Raw genomic sequence first — 19,446 nt, 5'->3', positions numbered from 1 at the left:
GTGGGTGCAGCCTTGGGGTACCCCAGATGATCCTTGGGAGTACACGAAGAAAATAGAGCTCCTGTATAAATTTGTGTCATCCTTCAAAATTTTAGCGCACGTTTTGTATGTAGTATGTTGGTATGTGGTAAAACATATCAGGCGTGCGTTGGTATGTCCCTCTCAGTGCAGGTGGCCAATCTGGATGCGGCCTGGATCCTCACCACACGCCCCTCCAGGGGGCATCCCCCCGGGTGCTGGAGGGGCGCCACTGGCAGTGCCCCCGGAACAATCTCTCTGTTCAGGTGGCAAGTCTGGCTGACTCTCCAGTTGGGCCCCGGAGGCAGCAGGGGGCTCAGGGCCACCCAAGGGACAGGTAGCAGTCCAAAGCGAGACTTGTACTAGCCGGGCATGCCTAGACCCCCCTCTCCTTCCTTCCACCCATCTCCAGGCTCTAGCCTGACCTCGAAGCCCCCAAATTCCCTACCCCTGACCCCTGTGCTCATCCAGTCTCACGGGGCTAACACCACAATCCCATCATCAGGGCCCTCCCTCCCCCCTTGCTTCTCCAACCTCCCATCCCCAACCTGCAAGGCCCAGGCCCCGGCCTTCAGGACTCTGTGGGCCCCTCCCCTTGTGTAATATCCCAGCCTTTCCAGGGTCTGCTCAAGGCCGGTTCCGGAGCCACCTGTGTGCTGAATGAACACACTGCTTCAGACAAACCTGCTTCCCCACAGGGGTCTCTTTACTCAATCTGTGAACTGGCAGCAACTTGGCCTAGAACGATGATGCCTCCTCTGAGGGTGCACTCAGTGCCTTTCCTCTCCAAGAACTGACCACCACCATCTTTGGGTCCCCCAAGGCAAATGAATGGCTTCTGCTTTGTCTTCTTTGTCCCCTAACAGAATTCCAGAATAAAAATAGACCTCTATCATATACAGGGCCCGGCACAAATAATGCCCCCCCTTTTATTAAAAAGTCTTTTATTACAAAATCATAAGCATGTAATTCTGTAACATAACAATATCACACTCAAGTACACCATATGACATTGTAGGTGAACTGTTCAAATTAAAACTATAAATTATTACACCCATATAATATTTCCTGACCAACCACACTTAAGCAGGCGTTACTTCTGCTGGACCCTGTATATACACACACACATGTACACCTATAGAGATCCTCCAAACTAGAGGCAAAGGATGCGGTGTTCTCCGTGGTGTCGCTCACTTGGCGGGAGGCCAGGAGGCACGGGCTTTCCCTGGGAAGCCCCTGGGGGTGCAGTGCTGAGCCTGCGTGGTGAGAAGGGGGGTTTCCCACAGACAGCCTGGGCTGCCACGAACCGGGGCAGTCCCCGCTCCACCTTTCCACACACCTGGAAATGAGAGATGTACCTGATGGAGTTTTAAGACTAAAACCCAAAGTGCAGGTGAAAAAGGGATTCCCCTAACTGGCCTGTGGTGGTGGTGGTGGGGGGGGGGCAGGGGGATTCCTCGGGGAGAATTCCCAGAGCATCATGCAGCAGGCTAGGGGCGCAGCAGGGAAGACCCCCGCCGCCAGCACCCAGGACCCCGGCTGGCAAAGGGGTCAAGTATACAGAGCCCGGCTCAACTAGTTAGGTGCCAGGCAGGGAGAAACAAACGGCCAGGGTGGCGCTTGGGTTAACCAACAGAGCCCAAGGCCAAGTGCACTGCGGATGGTGAGATGAATTTGGGACAGTCCAGGAGACTCCCCATTTCCACGCTATCACCCCTAGAGTGATCTACACTGCACTCACAGACCTGAAAGGTAAGGCTTCGAGGAGCAATGTGTTGATGTAACACAGGAGAAAGGGCCGGGTGCAGCGGCCATGCTCACACCCTGAGGCCCATCCTGGGGGTACGGCCCAGCGTCTGAGGTGGCTGCTTTAGCTGAGGCCTTTCCAGGAAGGTGGAGGTGGGCGGAAATGGAGGGTTGGTTAGGGCCGGTGCTCAGTGTCCCTGGCCAGACACCAGAGGCCTCAAAGGCACTTGGCAGCAGAAGGTGCAGTGAGCCCCAACTGGCCTTACCGGGCAAAGGGCAACGCCAAACATTACCCACTAATTCAAAGTCTGGGACAGGAATCCATCTCCTTCCCGTTTGCCTGTGGATTCTTCAAACCACGACTGCTCTGGGCGAGACCTGAGAGGGATCCGAAACTTTGTTCTGAGATGTGGCGTGGGACCAGGACATGGGGCTCCCCCAAGGCACAGAGGCACAGGTGCAGAGAAGGCACAGCTGTAAGGCTCCAGGGAGCAGGTCCCATCACCTTGACTCTCTGACACTTAGGGTTCAAGCAGACTGTCTCCCGAGGAGCCAAGGAAGAGCACAGGAACGCCTCCTGGCCCGGCCTGAGGGTAGCTGCAGGGTGTGTCGCTGGTGCTGGAGGGCAGAGGGCTGAGGTTTGAGACTGAAGCTTGTGCAAAGCTGGAAATCAGGGTCGGGGATGCCGAGGGAGGGTGGCAGGTGCACACAGGGGTTTCTAGATGGGGAGGTGACCAAGCCATACAGACCTGACTGCCCATTTCAATGAGGCACAGATATCTGGAGAGGGGCCCCATGTTGATGTGGCCTCCCAGCTACTTCCTTGCTCGTAAATGCCACAATGTCTGAGTCCCAAGGAGCAAGGAATTTGCTTTTGATGCAAATGTGGTCCACCGGGCTCCAGATGAGCCTCTCTCCCAGACTCACTGGGCCCTGGAGGGAAGGGAGGGGTGGGGTGGGGGAGGTGAGGAGAACTAGGGCTGCAGCTTGCAGAAGTGTTCCCTAGAGATGTATTTCCCTGAGGTCCCGTACCTCCCTGAACCCACATTCCCTGTTGGTGGCCTGCTCTGCCCACCGGGCAGCCCCCTTCCTCCTGCAGCTGCAGGGCAGTGTCAGAGCTCTCTGGGGATGATGGAGAAGGGCAGCACTGGGCTGCTGGCTTCCAGCTCGAGGGCGGTGAGGAAGCATTCCACAGCGGCCTCGCTCTGGCCCTGGGCCTGCAGCACCTCGCCCAGGCCCTGCCATGCCTCGTGGCAGGTGCTCTGCCTCTCCACGGCGTCCCGCAGCACCTTCTGGGCCAGGCACTTGTGGTCCAGCCGACTCAGCATCATACCCTGGAAGCAAGGACAGGGTGAGGGGTTAGTGAGAAGGTCCTAGGAAGGGACACCTTCCTGATGCCCTGGCCATCAGGGCAACGAGTAGGAAGCAGCTTGGCCACCAATTACCAGCCAGGGAGGGCCCCAGACACAGTGTCTCACTTGGATTTGGTCAAGTGACTGTGCCCTTGATTAATGCAAGTCTTACCTGTCCCACCCCCAACCTGCTTCCAGGCAAGCCTCCCAAATCACACACTGTGGGTTTGTATCCTGACCGGCCCCAAGGGAAGGGCTTTCAAGTCAGCAGCCCTGGCTTTGAGTCTCCCCATTACCAGCTGAGGGATCCTGGCCAAGCCTGGACCACTCTCTGGCCCTCCGTTTCCTCACCTGTAAAAGGGAAAGACCATAGTAGCCACCTCAAGGGCTGCTGTGAAGTTTACATGGTCCATTTATGTAAAATACTTGAACAGCATTTGGCCTGTGTGAGTCTGTTGATGGGACTCAACGGACTACCCTTCTCCCCAGGGACCAAGGGATGTATGCTGCAGGCCCCAGCTTCTGTCACCTTGGGGAGAACCTTGAACTTGTGGGTGTGTGGGGCAGCTCCTTTGCCTACATCCCCAGTCTTCCTTGGGACATCTGGGTCCTGGGACCTAATGTTTACCCCGGCCTGGCCTGGCAAGTGAGGGTCACAGGACAGACAGGTGACTGGGGACCGGGACAGAGGCTGTGTGAAAGGAGGGCTTTGGAAGGGTGCATCACGGTGGTCAGAAGCTTGGCCTTACATTTTTGGCTCCAACAACCCCACTGCCAGAGAGATGTAGGAAGGGACAGGAATTGTTACCAAAAGGGGTTGGGAAGTTCAACTGGCACCCTGCCCCTCTATGCCCACTTCTACACATGCTGGGCGAGGAGGGGAAGGGGCTGGTGTCTCCTTTCAGCCTTTGCTCCCAGAAAGGCTGCTTTGCACCACACTGTGTCCCTGATCTGTGTCCTAGCCCTCAAAGGCGGCATGGGATGGCAGTGCTGGGGGGGCCTCCTCTCATTCCAAGATATGGGGTAAAGCACAAAGATATGAGGTAGAGCTCGAACGCTGACTCCCTGGAGAGGCTGGGGGGGGGCAGGGTGGGGGTGGGGAGCTGCCTTCTGTGTGCTGGGAGCCCCCTCCTGGGTGCCCGCCCACTGGCGGCCATGTACATTTTTAGCTGGAACATTTTCATCTTCACCACGCTCCCCAGAGTTAGGCCCTCCGTTGCTATGGAGACCTACTGAGGAAGATGCACATGCCTGATTTCATAAAGAGCCTGGAACATGACCAATTAGGAACGAGGGAAGGCTGGTGCTCAGGAAGCCCTAGGAGAAGCCTCTCCCTCTCTGGAGGTACTGGCTGGCAGGACTGGGGCCAGGGGGCAGGAAAGGAGGAAGGAGATGTCTCTTCAACCCAGGGTGAAGCTATCCCCAGGGAACCACGAGGATGAGGCAGAGGACAGGGGAGGATGGGAGCTGCGGCCAGGCGGAGCCTCAGGCAGGCCTCCAGCTCCGCCTCTTGCCAGATGGGAGCGGTGCTGACTCAGGGCCTCCTAGGACCAGGGGGCTGTGCCCAGTCTGGTCAACAGGGCCCCAGGCCAAGCCGTTCTGCCCGCAGGGCCTGGGAGCTGGACCCTGAGCAGCTCATGATGGAACAGGGCCCACAGGGAGGAGGGAAGGAAGGCGAGACAACAGGCTGCCAGACGCCAAAATTAAGCACCAAAAATGGAAGGTTTGAGCCCTGTAAGTTCTGCCCGTGGGGGAGCGACAGAGGACAGATGGGGAAGGGCCAGCCAGCAGAGCCTCCCAGAGAGGGGGCGGGGCTGCAGGGGCGTCTACACAGTGGCTTTTACACACTAAGACTGCTGTATTGAGCTTCCACGTGAGATTTAGTTTGAAAAGAGGGCTCCATCTAAAAATGAGTTTGAAAACCCCCGATTCTCAAGAAGCGTTCGGGTTTTGGGAAGCGGCCAGATGTGCCTGCGGGATGACTAGGAGTGCACACAGGTGTGTGCATGCTGTTCTCAGTTTGGAGGGTCTGGGACAGGCGCCTCTGCATGCTCTGTACAGAGGATAAGCCCAGGGCTGCACAACCGCGAGAGCCCAGCGCTGCCGCTGACTAGTGCAGCGACTCCGGGCAAGTGGCCCATTGTCTCTGAGCCACGGTTTCCTCATCTTCAAGCTGGGGAACAGAAGGCTCCTCCATCGTAAGCTACTGGCCTATTTGCAATCTCATAGCAGGGGCACATGGTGGGCAGGGAGCAAATGGAAGTGTCCCCAGGATGGCCAGAGGTCCCAGGAGGGGATGAAGGGATTGAACAGCTGACTTTTCTAGAGGGCAGGGCTCTTGTCGGGGTGGACTGTGGGCTAGGCTGGGGTTGGTTCACGTCCCCACCACCCTGGGGTGCTGACCTGAGAGCCTGAAAGGAGACACCGGGCTGGGGTCAGGCTGGGGCCCAGAGGCCTGGGGCCTGTAACAGGATCCGCGGCCACCTGCCCGAGACACCAGCCCGTTCGTGTTTGGTAGCAACTCAGAGTGTTTGCTGCTTGACAACCAAACAGGGCCGTCCCGAGAGGCTGCAGGTCTCACCTGCTCCATGCCCCAACTGCCAAGGGTCTGACACCACCCCCAGCCCCACGGGCCTCCATTCAGACGTCCCTGTGGACTCCCCTGCACCTGGCCAGGGGGCATCCTGAACCCAGAGTAACCCGACTTGTTGGTGACCTTCACCCGGGAGAGGTCACAGCTGTGCTGCCCCGGCACAGGGATCAGAAAGCGAGGTGCAAGCTGCTCTTGGCAATGGAGCACGGCCCCTACAAGAGGGGTCAGGGTTGGTGGCAGCTGCTCGGGGAGGGGCAGGGCCGTGGGGAAGTCCCAGAAATTCCCAACTTCCTTCATTCCTCCCTCTCTCCCTCCCTTCTTGGATCGCAGGGTGGAGCAAACATCTAGCCACATCTCACCTACCTGGGGCCCTGCTCCCCGTAAGCCTTCCCCGAGGACCGCAGGCCCCCTTGCCTACGTCACCACCTTGACATTATGCTCCGTTACTGCGGGCTGTCAAATGTGACCTCTGTCCTCCTGTCTAGGCTGACAGGGATGGGTCCCCAGCTCCTGCCTGCCTGGCCATGACCTGCACACTAGCAGCTCAACAGAGCTTGGGTGAGATGGTCCTGGGCTCAAAGCTGGGTACACCAGAGGCACTTGTGGGTGCCTAGTGACCTGCTCAGTGCCACTGGACAGGCAGCCTGAGGGACCCTCTCTGTTAGGAGGTCCAGGGTGCCATCAGGGGCCGTAGCCTGGGGTGGGGATGCAGAAGAAACAGGATCCTGCCTTGTTTTTCACTACACAGCAACTCACCCCATTACTTCAGTGCCTGACACTGTCCCCCAGCGTGGAGGGCAGCAGGAAGGTCCCCGCCTGCCTTCTCCTCCTTTTTGGTGGAGGCCTCCTCTGGGAAATAGTCCCCAGTGCTAGGCCAGCTGCTGGCCATGCTGTGAGCTCCCTCCTCGCCCTTCCTCTGAAGTATTTATAGAAGTTATTTTGGGAATTTTCTTTCTGAGCTTAAGGCACATTCCTGGGATTCTGTCCTAGCCTTTCCAGCTGGGAAGCCGGGAATCAGCTGGAGGCTTCTGGAGCCTCCTGGTCCCTGGGGCCTCTTGTGCAGGGACCCTGAGGCTGCAGGGAGGAGCCCCTGGTGGGGCCACCTCTGGGGACAGGAAGACTCCCTCCCATCACCTACCCTGGGGTGTTGACATGCCCAGTGAGGGAGGCCCACATTTCTGCATGCTGGATTCTCCCAGGTGTGTCAGCCTCGACCTGTCCAACCAGCCTGGGAATGAGGAGGCTCTTCAGGCTGAGAAGCAGCCCACACAGCACCACCTCCATCTGGGAGCTGGGGCCGCCCCACAGCCACTGATGGGTCCTACTTCCCTGTTGGGGGAAGGGGCACGAATCCTTGTGGATCCCACCCCATGTCTGGCTGATGGCCCCCTTCCCCCCAACCAGAGCTCCTCCAGGGTCTCATAGGAAGAGGGCCCTGTTTGAGGGAGCCCTCAGATTCACCTGGAGCCCAGCCTAGGTGGGGCCCCATCTGGACATGGCCAAGCCCTCAGGGCTGAGTCAGGAGGCTGTAGCAAGGGTTCTGGACTTTGGGTTTTAGGAGAGAAGACCCTGTGATGGGCAATGAGAATGAGGCCCATTGCAGCGGCCCCACTCTGGGACCAGGAGATGGAGCCACGGGGGCTGGTGATGACATATTTGGCGGGGTGTGTGCGGGGTACTGGCCTGATGGACAAGACAGAAAGAGCTGAACCCAGCGGTATCCTCCACAGAGTGAGTCTTTCAGACCATGGACTCTGGGGCTAAGCTAAACCAATAGTGTCTCACTATCATTCTGATCCAAATCTATAACAGTCTGACGGAAAGTTTCCCTTCTACTTCCTCGTCAAGGTTGGCACAGACTTCAGCAGCCCACGCACCAGCCTACGGCTTTCCAAAGTCTAGAGCCAGTGGAACCGCCCTCGTCTTCTGGAAAGTCCCTGAGCCTGGGCTGGGGGCTATGTGAGGTCAGTGGTAAGGGTGGGCAGGGGTCTCCTGACACCAGTCAGGCCTGGGCTGGGGGATCCTGCCCATGCAGCTCCCACCTCCCCAACACAGCGAGGCCCCAGAGCTCTCTCATTTCCTTCCTCCTCCACTTTCCTTTCAGGGACTCCAGACCTCAGGCAGCGCTGCAGAGGGTGGGGAACATAGAACTCACAATACCACCATGGCACCAGGAGGCCAAATGACCGACAAGGCTTTCCTACTAAAACTATTCTGTCAAAACGGAGCAATATGCCCCGCCTGCTGGAGCTGATGGGACAGAGAGTCCACTGACGAGGGGCCGTGCGTGCAAGAGCTCAGGTCTTCCCCCTACCTCCCACTCAGCAGAGTGCGAGACTTCGGGGTCCCCCCACCCCCTCGGGCTGCTGGGCCCTCTAAGCCACCTGCCACAGCTCAGGAAGCCCACGAGGAGGGAGGCCCAAGGCAGGTGGGCCCCTGGGCCCCAAGGAGCGGCCCCAGAGCCCTGCTGTTCTGTGCACCACAGCCTCGACCAGAGGCCAGGCTCGGAGTTTCACTTCTCAGCTGCTCAGGACACCTTTCCCCCTCTGAGTCAGGATGTAGCAAGGCTGGGCTGGCCTGGTGTGACAACAGGCCAGCGTGCAGGGCTGAGCAGGAGCCCCCCCAGAGCACAGTGTCCCCTGCCCCTCCTCTCCCTCGGCTGCAGGGCCTCAGTATATCCCTTTACCTGACGTTGGCTCACCCAACTAGGTGGACCACCGCAAGACCAGGTCTCAAATTTCCCTTGTCCCTCAGCTCATACCCGCACCTATGAGCAGGCTGCCCTCACTCTCAACTCAGGTAAGTAGGGCCTTGTGCCCTGTATACTCTTGTCCCAGCCACAGGGCAGCTGGGGCTGATGCCTTACACGTCTGTACCTCGGCCAGAGTCACCTGCTGGGCTCATTGAGGGCCGAGCAGCTTCAGTACAATGACTCTCTGGGGCTTGGCTCTAGGCTTCCGGTTCCTCTGCAAACCAAGAGCATCTGACCTGGCCTGGGAGCCACGCTTCTAAAGCAAAGGATACGAGTGACCCCAGCTACTGGGCCCTTACCTTACAGGGACTTACTCAACCTCATTCTAACTGGAGCCCCACACGCTTGGCACCGCAGTTCCTATTTTATGGACGAGGACACAGAGGTTCTGAGACATGGTTAAACAGCAAGTGCAGTGAAAGTGGGACTCAAGTCCAGGTCAGTCAGACTCAAGGCTGTGCTCCAACCTCCAGGCACAGCTGGTTCTGACAGTGGGGCTTAAGAACTGTGCCAGCCAACCAGCCCCAGAGGCAGCTCTGAGGTCCCTGGTCCCTGCCCAGCACCTCCCCCCTGACCTTTATAGCACCCTGCTGGCACCAGGGGCCAGCCAGCAGCACCAGGAAGTTTGGACCAATGACCTACACCCCACAGCCACCTGATCAAAGATGGGCTCAGGTTACCTGCCACCAAGTCTCCCATGCAAATGGAGAGAAAAATGCCTGCTGTTAAGGTACCTTTTCACAGGTCTTACCTCATCTAAGCCCAAAACTCTCCCTGGAGCTCACAAGACCCTGAATTTTTTCCTCATTGGATAGAAGCCTGAGCCAGAGAAGGGAAGAAATCTCTGTGCCCCATTACTGGAGGGCTGGCTGTCTGTCTCAGATGTGCCACCTCTACTGCACGACCTTGCCCTCCAGGACTGGGGACAGGGCCCAGCAGGTGAGGGTGATGGGGGCGGCTCTGTGTGGCCACAGTCCACCGCCTCCTTGGCCTTAGAGAGCAGAGACTTCTTGTTGGATCCTGAAGCTCCTGCCAAAGGCCCAACCCAGAACCCAGGGCTAGGCACAGCAGAACCCTGGTCCTCCCTGACTCGGATCTCACCTTGGGGCAGGCCAGGGCTCTAGTGGGGAGCTCTGGGGACTTGAGATATGCTGCAGCATGCTCCAGTCTGGGAGAGGTGGGGCAAGAGGCTCTGGGGATGGCCATGCCTTGAGCCCCAGCCCATGTCAAGAGCAAGACGTCAGCCTCATGCTGGGAGCAAGATGGAACAAATGCAGGGGAATAATTCATGGCCACGCTCCCATCGGAGGGCAATGGATGACAGAAACACTGTCTTCCGTCTTTGCGAGGGCATCTGGAGAGAGAAGAGGCCAGTCACGTGGCTAAGATTGCTTCAGAAATTACATCTCTGGGAATCACATCACAGGAGCTACAGCTCACGCGGGGCAGTCTCTCCCTGCTGCTGGGGTGACCGAGGAGAAAGGGTTCCAGGGAGGTGGGGCAACAGGAACCTGGAGCTCTGTCCCAAGAAGAAAGCATGATCAGGGACAGGTGCCCACGAGGAGCAGGAAACCCCACCTACCCTCCAGAAATGGAGGTGGCAGGAATGCAACCACACCTGCCCACTCATGGCTGAGGCTTTCTCTGTGGTGAGTCAGGCTGCATCAAAGCCTCCATGCTCCCGGCTCAGGCAAGCAGAGGGCAGGGAGAGTGAGTTGGCCTGAAGCCAGGGCTAGTGACCCTCCTACCATTAAGGTCAGGTGACCTCACTGGAACTTCCTCTAGGGAGGGCTCTGAGTGACTCGGCCAGTTCATCAGCCACACTTAGGCTCCTTGCCGTCCCCGGGCATCCCTGCTCCCTTGGTGTGCAGAGGGGCTCCTGAGAGGACAGGGCAGAGGCAGGCTCAGAGAGACGGATGCAGGCTGCCTGAGGATCCTCCTCTGGCTGAGGCCGTGGAGCCCTCTCCGAAAAGCAGTGCCAGCCAGGGCCCACTCCTCTGCTGATCTGGGGAAGGACCCTGCCTTCTTTCTCACGCTTCCTCAGGGGCAGGCAGGTGAAGTTCAGGCTTCCCCTTCCTAACTAGATTCTTCCGCCAGGAAATCAACTTCTGAACAACCAGGCTGAGTGAGTGCGGTATCTGGCTACCGGGCAGGGAGGCTGGGACTGAGCTGGCAGAGACCGCCAGGACCTGCTATTAGATGTCATTGGGAGTTTCCACCTGCAGAGAGCATGCCTTTCTTTGTCTGTACTTTGGCACTCTCCTTGGGCCTGGCAGAGGTGGCAGCTGCAGGACCAGGGCTCGAGGACACAGACGCCTCCGGGACACGGCTGTGGCACAGTGGAGACGCTTCCCAGGCACAGCAGTGCCAAGGTGGTGTCTCTTTCCTGCCTGATCGGGGTGGAAAAACCTGAGCCGAACCCAGAGTGGAGCCAGAACCATGGAGAGGTCCCCTGTCACAAGCAGGGCAGCGGGGCAGGGAGAGGAGAGAACCTGCTTCTGGGCCAAAGTTCACATTCTTAGAAATGCCCGAACCCTGGCTCCTGAATGCAACAGCCTTCCACTCCCAGAGGCTTTCTCTGGCCTGTCCCCTGCTGGCCTGTGCCCTGTACACAGCCACAGGGGGAGGCCGAGTGGCTGCCCTCCTAGTGTGTGATGATCCTGCCTCAGGACTGCAGGGCCAAACCTGGCCACCATACCACGTGGCTCAGAGTCTGTCCTCACCCTCCTCTTTCCAGGCCTCAGGGGGTGGGACTCAACCACCACTTCTGAGGGCTCATGGGAGACGCAGAGCTTCTCCAGCCCCAGCTATGGGTGGCTGTGCTCTCAGGGGACCCTACGAGAGGCCACTGCTGCCGTGGTAAGGCCAGGATGTCCTCCCTGGGAACCTGCCTTATCAATGACTCAGCAGTGGGGGAATACCAGTTCCCCTCCACGTTCCTTTCTCTGGATAATTCTCCAGGGGTGCACCCACCCCTGGAGTTCACAAAGTCTGAGATAACAGATAGGTTGCTCTCGCTCTCCACTGACTATTTCTACAGCGACTCCCTTACACAACTGTCAGGCTGACTTAATCAATGAGTAGTGGATCCCTTCGTGTTGTACTATAGTGATAAAAATCCCAACATGACAAATGTGCTCAATGGGGAAGAGTGCTGTGATTGATTAGTAATGTCTGTCATGGGTGACGGACTAGAGCATGGTGGCGTACATGCTGAGCTTTGCTTTCTCAGATACTGCATGGCAGACTTTTAGGAACACTTTCACATGCGTCACCTCATTTGATTAGAACATAGGTCTAGGAATCATGAAGATTATTACTTATTTACAAAGGGAGACCTCGGGAGGGTTGAAGTTAGGTGTGCCTTTTCCTAAGTCACCCAAGTGAAGTAGGGCCAGAGACAGGGTTAGGTCACAGATGTCCTGAGTCTGAGGTCAGTCCAGGGAAGACGCTTAGACTGGGGAAGGCAGAGATCAACATGCACAGTGTTCATGTGTCTCTGGGAAAAGAGGGCTTAGTAAATCTTCCCCAGGCTTGAAACTTGCTGTATGCATACGTGTAGGATGCTGGCAGGAACAGCGCGCATGGAAAGGAGATGGGCTGCCCACGCTGGAGCCGACGGCCCCTCTGGTTGCTTAGAACTTTCACAGTGGGCTGGCCTGCCTCCGACTTGCTCCCATTTCATCACATCAGGAAGGCGCCCCGGGAAGAGAAAAGGGACCATTTCAGAAACATCTGCAGGGAGCCGCTCTGGACAGCTCTTCAGTTACCATGGAAACTCACCCTCGGAAACTGCTTCAATTTCAGGGAAATAGCTACAAACAATAATAAGCATAAATGAAAAATGGCACTCTGTTGCTTCAAAATTGTACTCGTTATTGGATTTCGTTGGGTTTTAGGAGCTGAACGGCAGGCTCCTACCCGCGAGTGCAATGGAAGGCCGACATTGCTGCCTGGCTGCCGGCCTAATGACGTAGCCACATCCTCCCTCCCACCGCCCTAATCAAGTTTCTGGACATGACCTCCGGGGAGGCATTTATCAGAGGAGCTAATGTCTGAATTGTGGGAGGAAGGATGTGCCTTGCAAAAAACAAACATTTGCTGAGCAGACTGGAAGGCAACGTGGAGCCACATGGAGGGGAACAGGGGCCAGGGTGTGATGTCCCTGTGCGGGTTTTCTTCAGCTGGCAGGGGCATTCCTGTGGGCCCACGCTGGAAAGCCCTTGAGAAATCAGGCAGCGGGAATAATAGCTGAGCTGGGAATCTCTGTTATAATCTCTTTTCAAGGACTCTTGGGGTTGGAGAGGACCTCATTATAAACCCCTATGTGATGATTCTGTCAGCAACATCCTCATAGGATGATACCTGAGTCTGTGCTTGGAGTTTGTCCTAAGAGTTATCACACCGTGTTCCTGACACTGGGCTGCAATCCAACTCCTGGTAGCTTCTGCTCGTGGACGATCAGACCCCTCTGGGCAGCGATGACCCTGCGGCCACCTGGAGTCCTTCTGCTGACCCTTCTGTGTTAGTGTTCCGACGTGAGTGGCCCTCTCGTGGCTGTTCTCAAGGAGCTCTCCAAGGGCCAGGAAGTGGAACCTGGACTCTGACAGGGAAAGACTGAATCTCTGACTGTGGACTCCTAATCTATGCATCAAAAATCACTGTGCGTATGCAGGCCCGCACACTTTCAGAGCATTGCACTGATCCTGATGCCCTTCCGCCCTGAAGGCAGCTGAGGAAGGTGGGAAAGAAGTTACACTGAGGGCCTACTGTACCAGCTGTCAGAGAGGCCCGCTGCACAGATAAGTAAAAACGAGGTGCAGAGATGGCTGACCTGCCCACAGTCACCTGGAAAGAGAATGGCCAGGCCTGGACAAGAGTACCAACATTCTGCTCCCCGTCTCCAAAGCTTCCCATAGGAAGGTTACTGAGTCTTGGACACCCAAGTCCTGAGCTCCATGTCCTGAGGTTGGGGGCACCAGGGGCCATTTCCAATGTGTGCTCGAGTCAGACCCGAAATGACAGCCCACCCTGGAGTGTCCCCTGGCATCCTGCCCAGGAGCTCCTCTGAAATGGGGAAGGCAGCCCGATGATTGGAGTGGGGGGGCCTGAGAACTCCCCCAAAGAACACTTCAGTCTCTAGAGTCTCCAGGAAGAGGATCCGATGCGTCCCAGTGAAGCCCTCTGAGGCTAGACTGCTGTACAGAAACTAACGGCAACAAGTCGCAAAGAATGTCATCTACCAGACTCTTTCATCTACTCAGGCAGGCTCTAGTTTCGGGAAGTGGCCTGCCTCTGCAGGAGGGAAGAAGCCACCTCCAGACACCGGATCACCAGGGAGCCGTGGCAGCAAAGTGCCTGCAGACGTGGAGGGAGTGAGGGCGGCAAGGCCCCGAGGCCTTTTGTGGGGGTGGGAAGCTGACTCACCAGGCTGTGCATGATGCGCACGCCGTCGGGGTTCACTGTGAGTGCCTCCTTGTACAGCTGCTTGGCCTCCTCCAGGCTGCCCTTCATCTCAGCCAGCCGGCCACGCATGTAGAGGACCGAGTGCGAGGTGGGGAAGAGGCTCGCTGCCTCCTGGATGCAGAAACCTGCTTCCTTCAGGTGCTGCTGCTCCATGAACAGTTCAGCTGTGAAACCAGAAGGACAGTGGGAGGTGAGAGTGGCGACAGAGTCGGAGGCAGTAGCCCCCGCCCTGGGAACCAGTCTCGGGTGATTGAAACCACCCCCGCCAGTCACAGCAAAGGGCGGGCTTGCTCTGGGGCGCGGAGCTAACACCAGGTGATGGCTTCTGAGTGCTCACCGTGCTATGTGCTCCACACAGACTCTCGGCCAACGCTCACGGAGCCCTGTGGAGCAAGCACTTTTATTGCCATGCTTCAGGGAGGAGGACACTGAGGCACAGAGAGGGTAGGGAAGTCGCCCGAGGCCACAAAAAGAGTAAGTTAGGTTAGGTAAGATGGCATCTGGCCATCAGACTTCAGAGGCCTGCAGTAGCGGCACAAGTGGTAGCTCCTGGAGCTCAGCATTTGCTCAGGTGACGGTGACTTTTTTCCAGTGTCCTCTCACATTGCTTGTTTATTATTATTATGTGCCTGGGCTAAGGGGAGGGAGGCAGATGTGGTGGCTTTCCTCCAGCTCTTAGTCTCCGAGGAGGGAGGTTAGCCATGTTGTGCACAGAGCCCGAGGGAGAGCCCGGTGATCCTGCCAAAGATGGGTGTGGATGGGGGAGGAGGAGAGAGGCCCGGGAGCACCTGTGAAGGGGCAGAGCCAGGCCCCAATAAGGAGTGTCAGTAACAGCTCCCAAACAGCCTGCACCCACTGAGAGCCGACTGTGGGCCAAAGCCCAACTGTGAGAAGCATCTTCTCTCATTTAATCCTCACAAGTCTGGGAGAGAGGCGGGTGCTCTCGTGACCTCCACTCTAACAAACCAAGCTGAGGGAGGGAGACCTCACCCCCACCCCTCAGTGGGAAGGGGCAGGGCAGGGCTGGGTCCCCCAGCAGCTCCCGGCCTCCCTCTGAAGGACTTTTCTGCAGCACCAAGAGGAACAGAGGACACATGTACAATGCGCCCCCCAACCGGTTTGCCTTCTTCTCCAGATCAGTGGAAAACGGGGCAGTTTCTCCAGTCCCAGGCCAGCCCACATAAATGCATTTCAAACCCTCCTGCACCCCCACCCCCACAGCAGGTGCTTTTAGCAGTGCAGCTCTTTGAGGTTGCAGCTTAGCCTCATGGGCCACTCAGCCCTCCTCTTACCGCAGCCCAGGGCTCGGCTGCCCTGCCTGGGGCTGGTGCCCGTGCACAGATGGGAGCACAGAAGGGCAAGCAGAGCCTGGCTGTGACTTTGCCAAGAGCTGTTCCTTACAAAGGCTGAGAGCTGAGGTTACACGAGTGCAGATTAGGCCTGGGGTGGGCTGGGTAAAAGACATCCCAAAGGAATCTCTCAGAAAGAGGTGGGAAACCCGGGCACAGGCATTCTACCTTCCTGCTCTGGCAAGAAGCAGGTCTAACTAAGGCTTTGACCGTAGCACACAGCACTCAGAGCACTCAGCCTGAATGTTGCCTAAGGCTCATTGTATAATCGAATAGCTTGCCATATCCTAAAATACTACAGAGGGCTCTTTGAGCAAGGGTACTTTTTTTCACTAGTGGAGATGAGTTTGGGAGAATCAGAGAACTAATTAAACACAGAGGAGCCAGGCTCCCATGATAAGGCCAGAAAGAGACACGCTGGCCCTTGTTCCCTGAGCCACCCGGAACTGGAGATTCCCAAGACAGAAAACACAGGGCCGTGAGGCCAGGAAGGGCAGGCTTTGAGCCTGGGGCCTTGCAGGGAGGGCTGGCCCAGGGGTCAGGGGGCCCTCTCTGCGTCGGCTCTCTTCTGCTCTGCTGTTGTATTCCCTTCTGGGGCCACTGCCTGGGGCTCTGAGCAGGCTGCCTTCATAACTAAGTGTCCAGTGTGCCACTATTGAACACTGACAGTATGCCTGGCCCTCCCACGAGGACAAAGAGTAAAGCCACCAAACTACTGGAGTGACCCAGAGCACTGGAATGACAAGTGCCAACTCTAAGTGCTCTGGTCACTCAGAAGGAGTCAGGTCAGCTGTGCTGGTGTGGTCAGGGAAGTCTTCCTGAGGGAGGCAGCATTTGAGTTAAGGCCTGAAGGTGCAGGGGCATTTGGACTAGCAGAGAGAAGGGAGACTGAGCTAACCTGGCGGGCTGGGCTCCCCTGTGGCAGAAGTCCCCAGGGCCACAAAGAAGAGGGGAGAGGTAGAAGGAAGTGTGTGGTGTGAGTGTTGGGGCTGGGGAGGCCTTCCGGCATCAGCTCCCACAGTGCCTTCCTACCTCGCCAGCAGCTCGGCTCAGAGGTCGGGCCCTCCACTGCCCCAGACCTTGCGCCAGCAGGCCTGCCCCAGGCCTGGTCCACCTGCCCACCTCGTCTTGGCACAGCTCATTAAGCTGTTTACAACTTGCTGCCCTGTCTCCTGAGCTTCATCTCTGCAGGCTGCCCCTGGTCCCTCCCCCTGGGGATTCCTCACAGTGGCCTGACATCAAGGGATTTCGATGACAGGATCCCCACCTCCCTCCTTCTTTGGGACCCTGGGCCTTGGGCTGGCCATACACCAGAAAACATGCCCTGAAAAATAGGCAGGGATGCTTTGCTCCAGTGGACTTCATTACCAGTTAGGCAGGAAACCAGATGACACAGAACAGAGTCTCCTGCAGGCTGCTGGCTTGGTCTTGCAGACAGCTCCTGGCAGGCCCAGCCTCCAGGGCGGGGCCTCTGACCTGCAGTCAGGCTCACAGGTCTGGGGGCTGCAGTGTACCCCTTCGTTCCAGCCTCAGTGTCCCCAGGCAGTTGCTTTACCACACAGAGCCACATGGCACAGTGCCCGCCCACTGCCCTAGTCTGCTACCACCAGGCCCTGGCTGCCAGGGCCCCAAGGGGGTAGCAGACCCTCCTGGCCTCCCCTGGCCGGGGCCAGATGAGCACTCAATGTTATCAGGTTTTCCTCGGATTCTCATGGTCATGGTCATCATCCTAGGTAACTGGGGCTTCGCTGTCCCTTGGTGTCAGAGAGCCCTCCCAACCCTCTCTCAGTTCCTTACTCCCTCTCCCTATTCTGGTTTTCTCGCTTCTCCAATCCCCCTCCCAGCCCGTTCAAGACCTCCTGTCTCGGCTCTTCTTCCTCCTCCCTCCATCTCTCTCCACCCACCCCCTGTTTGCTTTCTCTCAGCAGACTCCAAGTGGAAAACATCTGTTCCCTGGAGCTTTGCAACCGTCCTTCTATTATTTTTTCCAAGGCATCCTGCTCTAAACCTGCACCAGAGCTGGTTCCAGTCCTCCTGCCATTCTGGCCAATGCTGAGGCCTCATCCACTAAGGTTGGGGGGCAGACTCACTCCTCAAGGGCTGGCGGCATAGCCCCTCTGCAGGGAGGATCTCACCCTCTGCCTGTTTTGAGCTAAGGAGCCAGGGGTGGGAGGGCCCAGGGCCACACCTAAGGCCTCTTAGAGGCTTTCCCAGGGGAAATAGAAATCCTCCACCAGCTAAAAGGGCAGAGCCCCCAAGGCAGGAGAGAAGTAACACTGGGCCCTAAAAATCCACTTTAGCTAGCCCTGTCCCTGGACTTAGCCAGTCCAGGGCTGTCACCAAAACTGCCCCCTATAGGAAATAAGCATCCCTCCTGTGGAGCAGGCCCTCAGGACATATTGACACCAAGGATAAAGGAGAAGGTGGGGGTGGACGAGGGAGGAATGAAAGAGAAGATGGGGGGGCGGGCAGCAGAAGGGAGAAGGCCAGAGAATTAGAGATCTAAGGAAATTGGGGTTGGTCTGAGACCCTCCACCCCTAGGTCCAGAGAGGGACGCGATCTGCCTCTGCCACAAGGGAATCAAGACTGCTTGGGTCTGGTCCCTCACTTCCTGTCCCGGGAGCCTCTTCTCACTAACTCAGGACCCCGAGAACAGTGAATGACAGGCAGAAAGGAGGGAAGAAGAAAAACGCTGGAGCAAGGGAGGAGAGGACTAGGAAAGAAGGCTCAGAAGGCAAGAGGGGATGGGGTGGTGGGGGGCTGGGGAAAGAGGAGAGAGTGAAGATAAGGAATGAGGAGGAACAAGGCAACGCAGGGCCAAGGGTAAGACAGTGTCTTCCCCGACTATAATTTTATAACAAATAGGACCTTTGGACACAGCCCTGACGGCCCCACTGCAGTTCACCAGGCTGCCCAGCTGTCAGCTGGGGTGGTATCCACATGCAGGGCCACTTTAAGAGCCGGGGCACCAGTGCCCAGGCAGTGTGAGCTTGCCATTTGGGGGCTAAGACCTGGGCCAGCTTCCCCCAACCCAGGGAAAGCTCTTGGCCACCTGTGAGCCCCTGGAATTCCAGGCAAGGGACCTCTCCCTCCACCCATCTGCCTCTCTCTAGCACACTCAGTTTCTGAGGCGTGAGCAATAGCGAGAGAGGGAGGTCGGCCATCTTGCTGTCCTGGAAGCACCTGTAGACACTCAGGACCCTGAAGCATCTGAGGGGCCATGCCTCACCCATTCTCACACATACCTGCTGCCAAAGAGGCAACATTTCTGAAATTCATCTCTCAAGTGGAAACCTCAGTGAAGCTTCTCAAGTCACACTGGAAGGAGAGGGACCCTTGGATAGGGGACTTGAGGACAATGAGAGCTGGGAGAAGCACACATTTCTCAGCCTAAGAGAGGGGTTAATGATGGAACTTACTGCCAGAACAGACCGGGATGCAGTTTATCTTGCACCAAACCATGGGGATTAGCTCATTCCAAAATCACAAAGGGGAATATTTTTCCCTTCTTGCAAAATCACTGCAGCCAGTGGCATCATTAGGTGGGTGGGTGGGGGTGCTGATGTCAATACTCTTAGCCTGGGTCTGGTGTGGGGAAGGGTGGTAGTTAGGGAGTGGTTATTGCCTTGGTGATCTGCTCCCAGCAGCCCTTCATTCAGCAGGTGCTCAGCACGTGCTTGCTGGAGATGACGGTGACCAGGGGAGAGGAGAGGGCTCATGGGATGCAGATCGCTCCAGAATTCTCCCATGCTCAGAATGGAAGACTTAGGACACACCCTCATTTCCCTTTCTGGTCGCGGCTGCTGCCCACTAGTCTATTCCCCTCTCTAGAATGAGAGACGTCCTGATTTTTAATGGGCACATGGACACCTAGAATAATGACATTTCCCACAGTCCTTTGCAGCTAGGCGTGTAGTCGTGTGACTAAGTTCTGACCAATGGGTGGTAAAGGAAGTGATGTGTGTAATCTAGGATTTGTCCTTAAGGGAGGGGCTGTCCCCTTTTCCCACTCTTCCAAGTTATGCCTTGGAAAGTGAATATGGTGGAGAGCCATGTTGGACCACTAGGATAAGAGTGGCAAGAGGAGCACTGGCGGGTGCGGCTCATTGGATTGAGCACCAGGCTGTGAGCCCAAATGTTGCTGGTTCGATTCTCAGTCAGGGCACATT

At 57.1% G+C, this 19,446-nt stretch overlaps 1 protein-coding gene across 2 annotated transcripts in view; it reads right to left on the bottom strand.

Moving 5' to 3' along the window:
* Positions 1-1,089: 1,089 nt before the first annotated feature.
* TTC7A (tetratricopeptide repeat domain 7A) overlaps positions 1,090-19,446 on the bottom strand; it is a 113,748-nt gene continuing 95,391 nt past the window's right edge. For both annotated transcript variants that reach the window (XM_037066536.1, XM_037066534.1), the window contains 2 exons: positions 13,889-14,091; positions 1,090-3,098 (listed from right to left, as the gene is read on the bottom strand). In XM_037066536.1, coding sequence (XP_036922431.1) covers positions 2,877-3,098; positions 13,889-14,091 — 425 coding nt within the window. In that variant the 3' untranslated portion in view covers positions 1,090-2,876. The remainder of the gene's footprint in view (positions 3,099-13,888; positions 14,092-19,446) is intronic.

This window comes from Sturnira hondurensis, unplaced genomic scaffold, assembly GCF_014824575.4.
Source record: "Sturnira hondurensis isolate 20B ecotype Veracruz unplaced genomic scaffold, ASM1482457v3 Scaffold0016663, whole genome shotgun sequence".
NCBI lineage: Eukaryota > Metazoa > Chordata > Mammalia > Chiroptera > Phyllostomidae > Sturnira > Sturnira hondurensis.
This window is presented reverse-complemented; position numbering and strand designations above follow the sequence as displayed.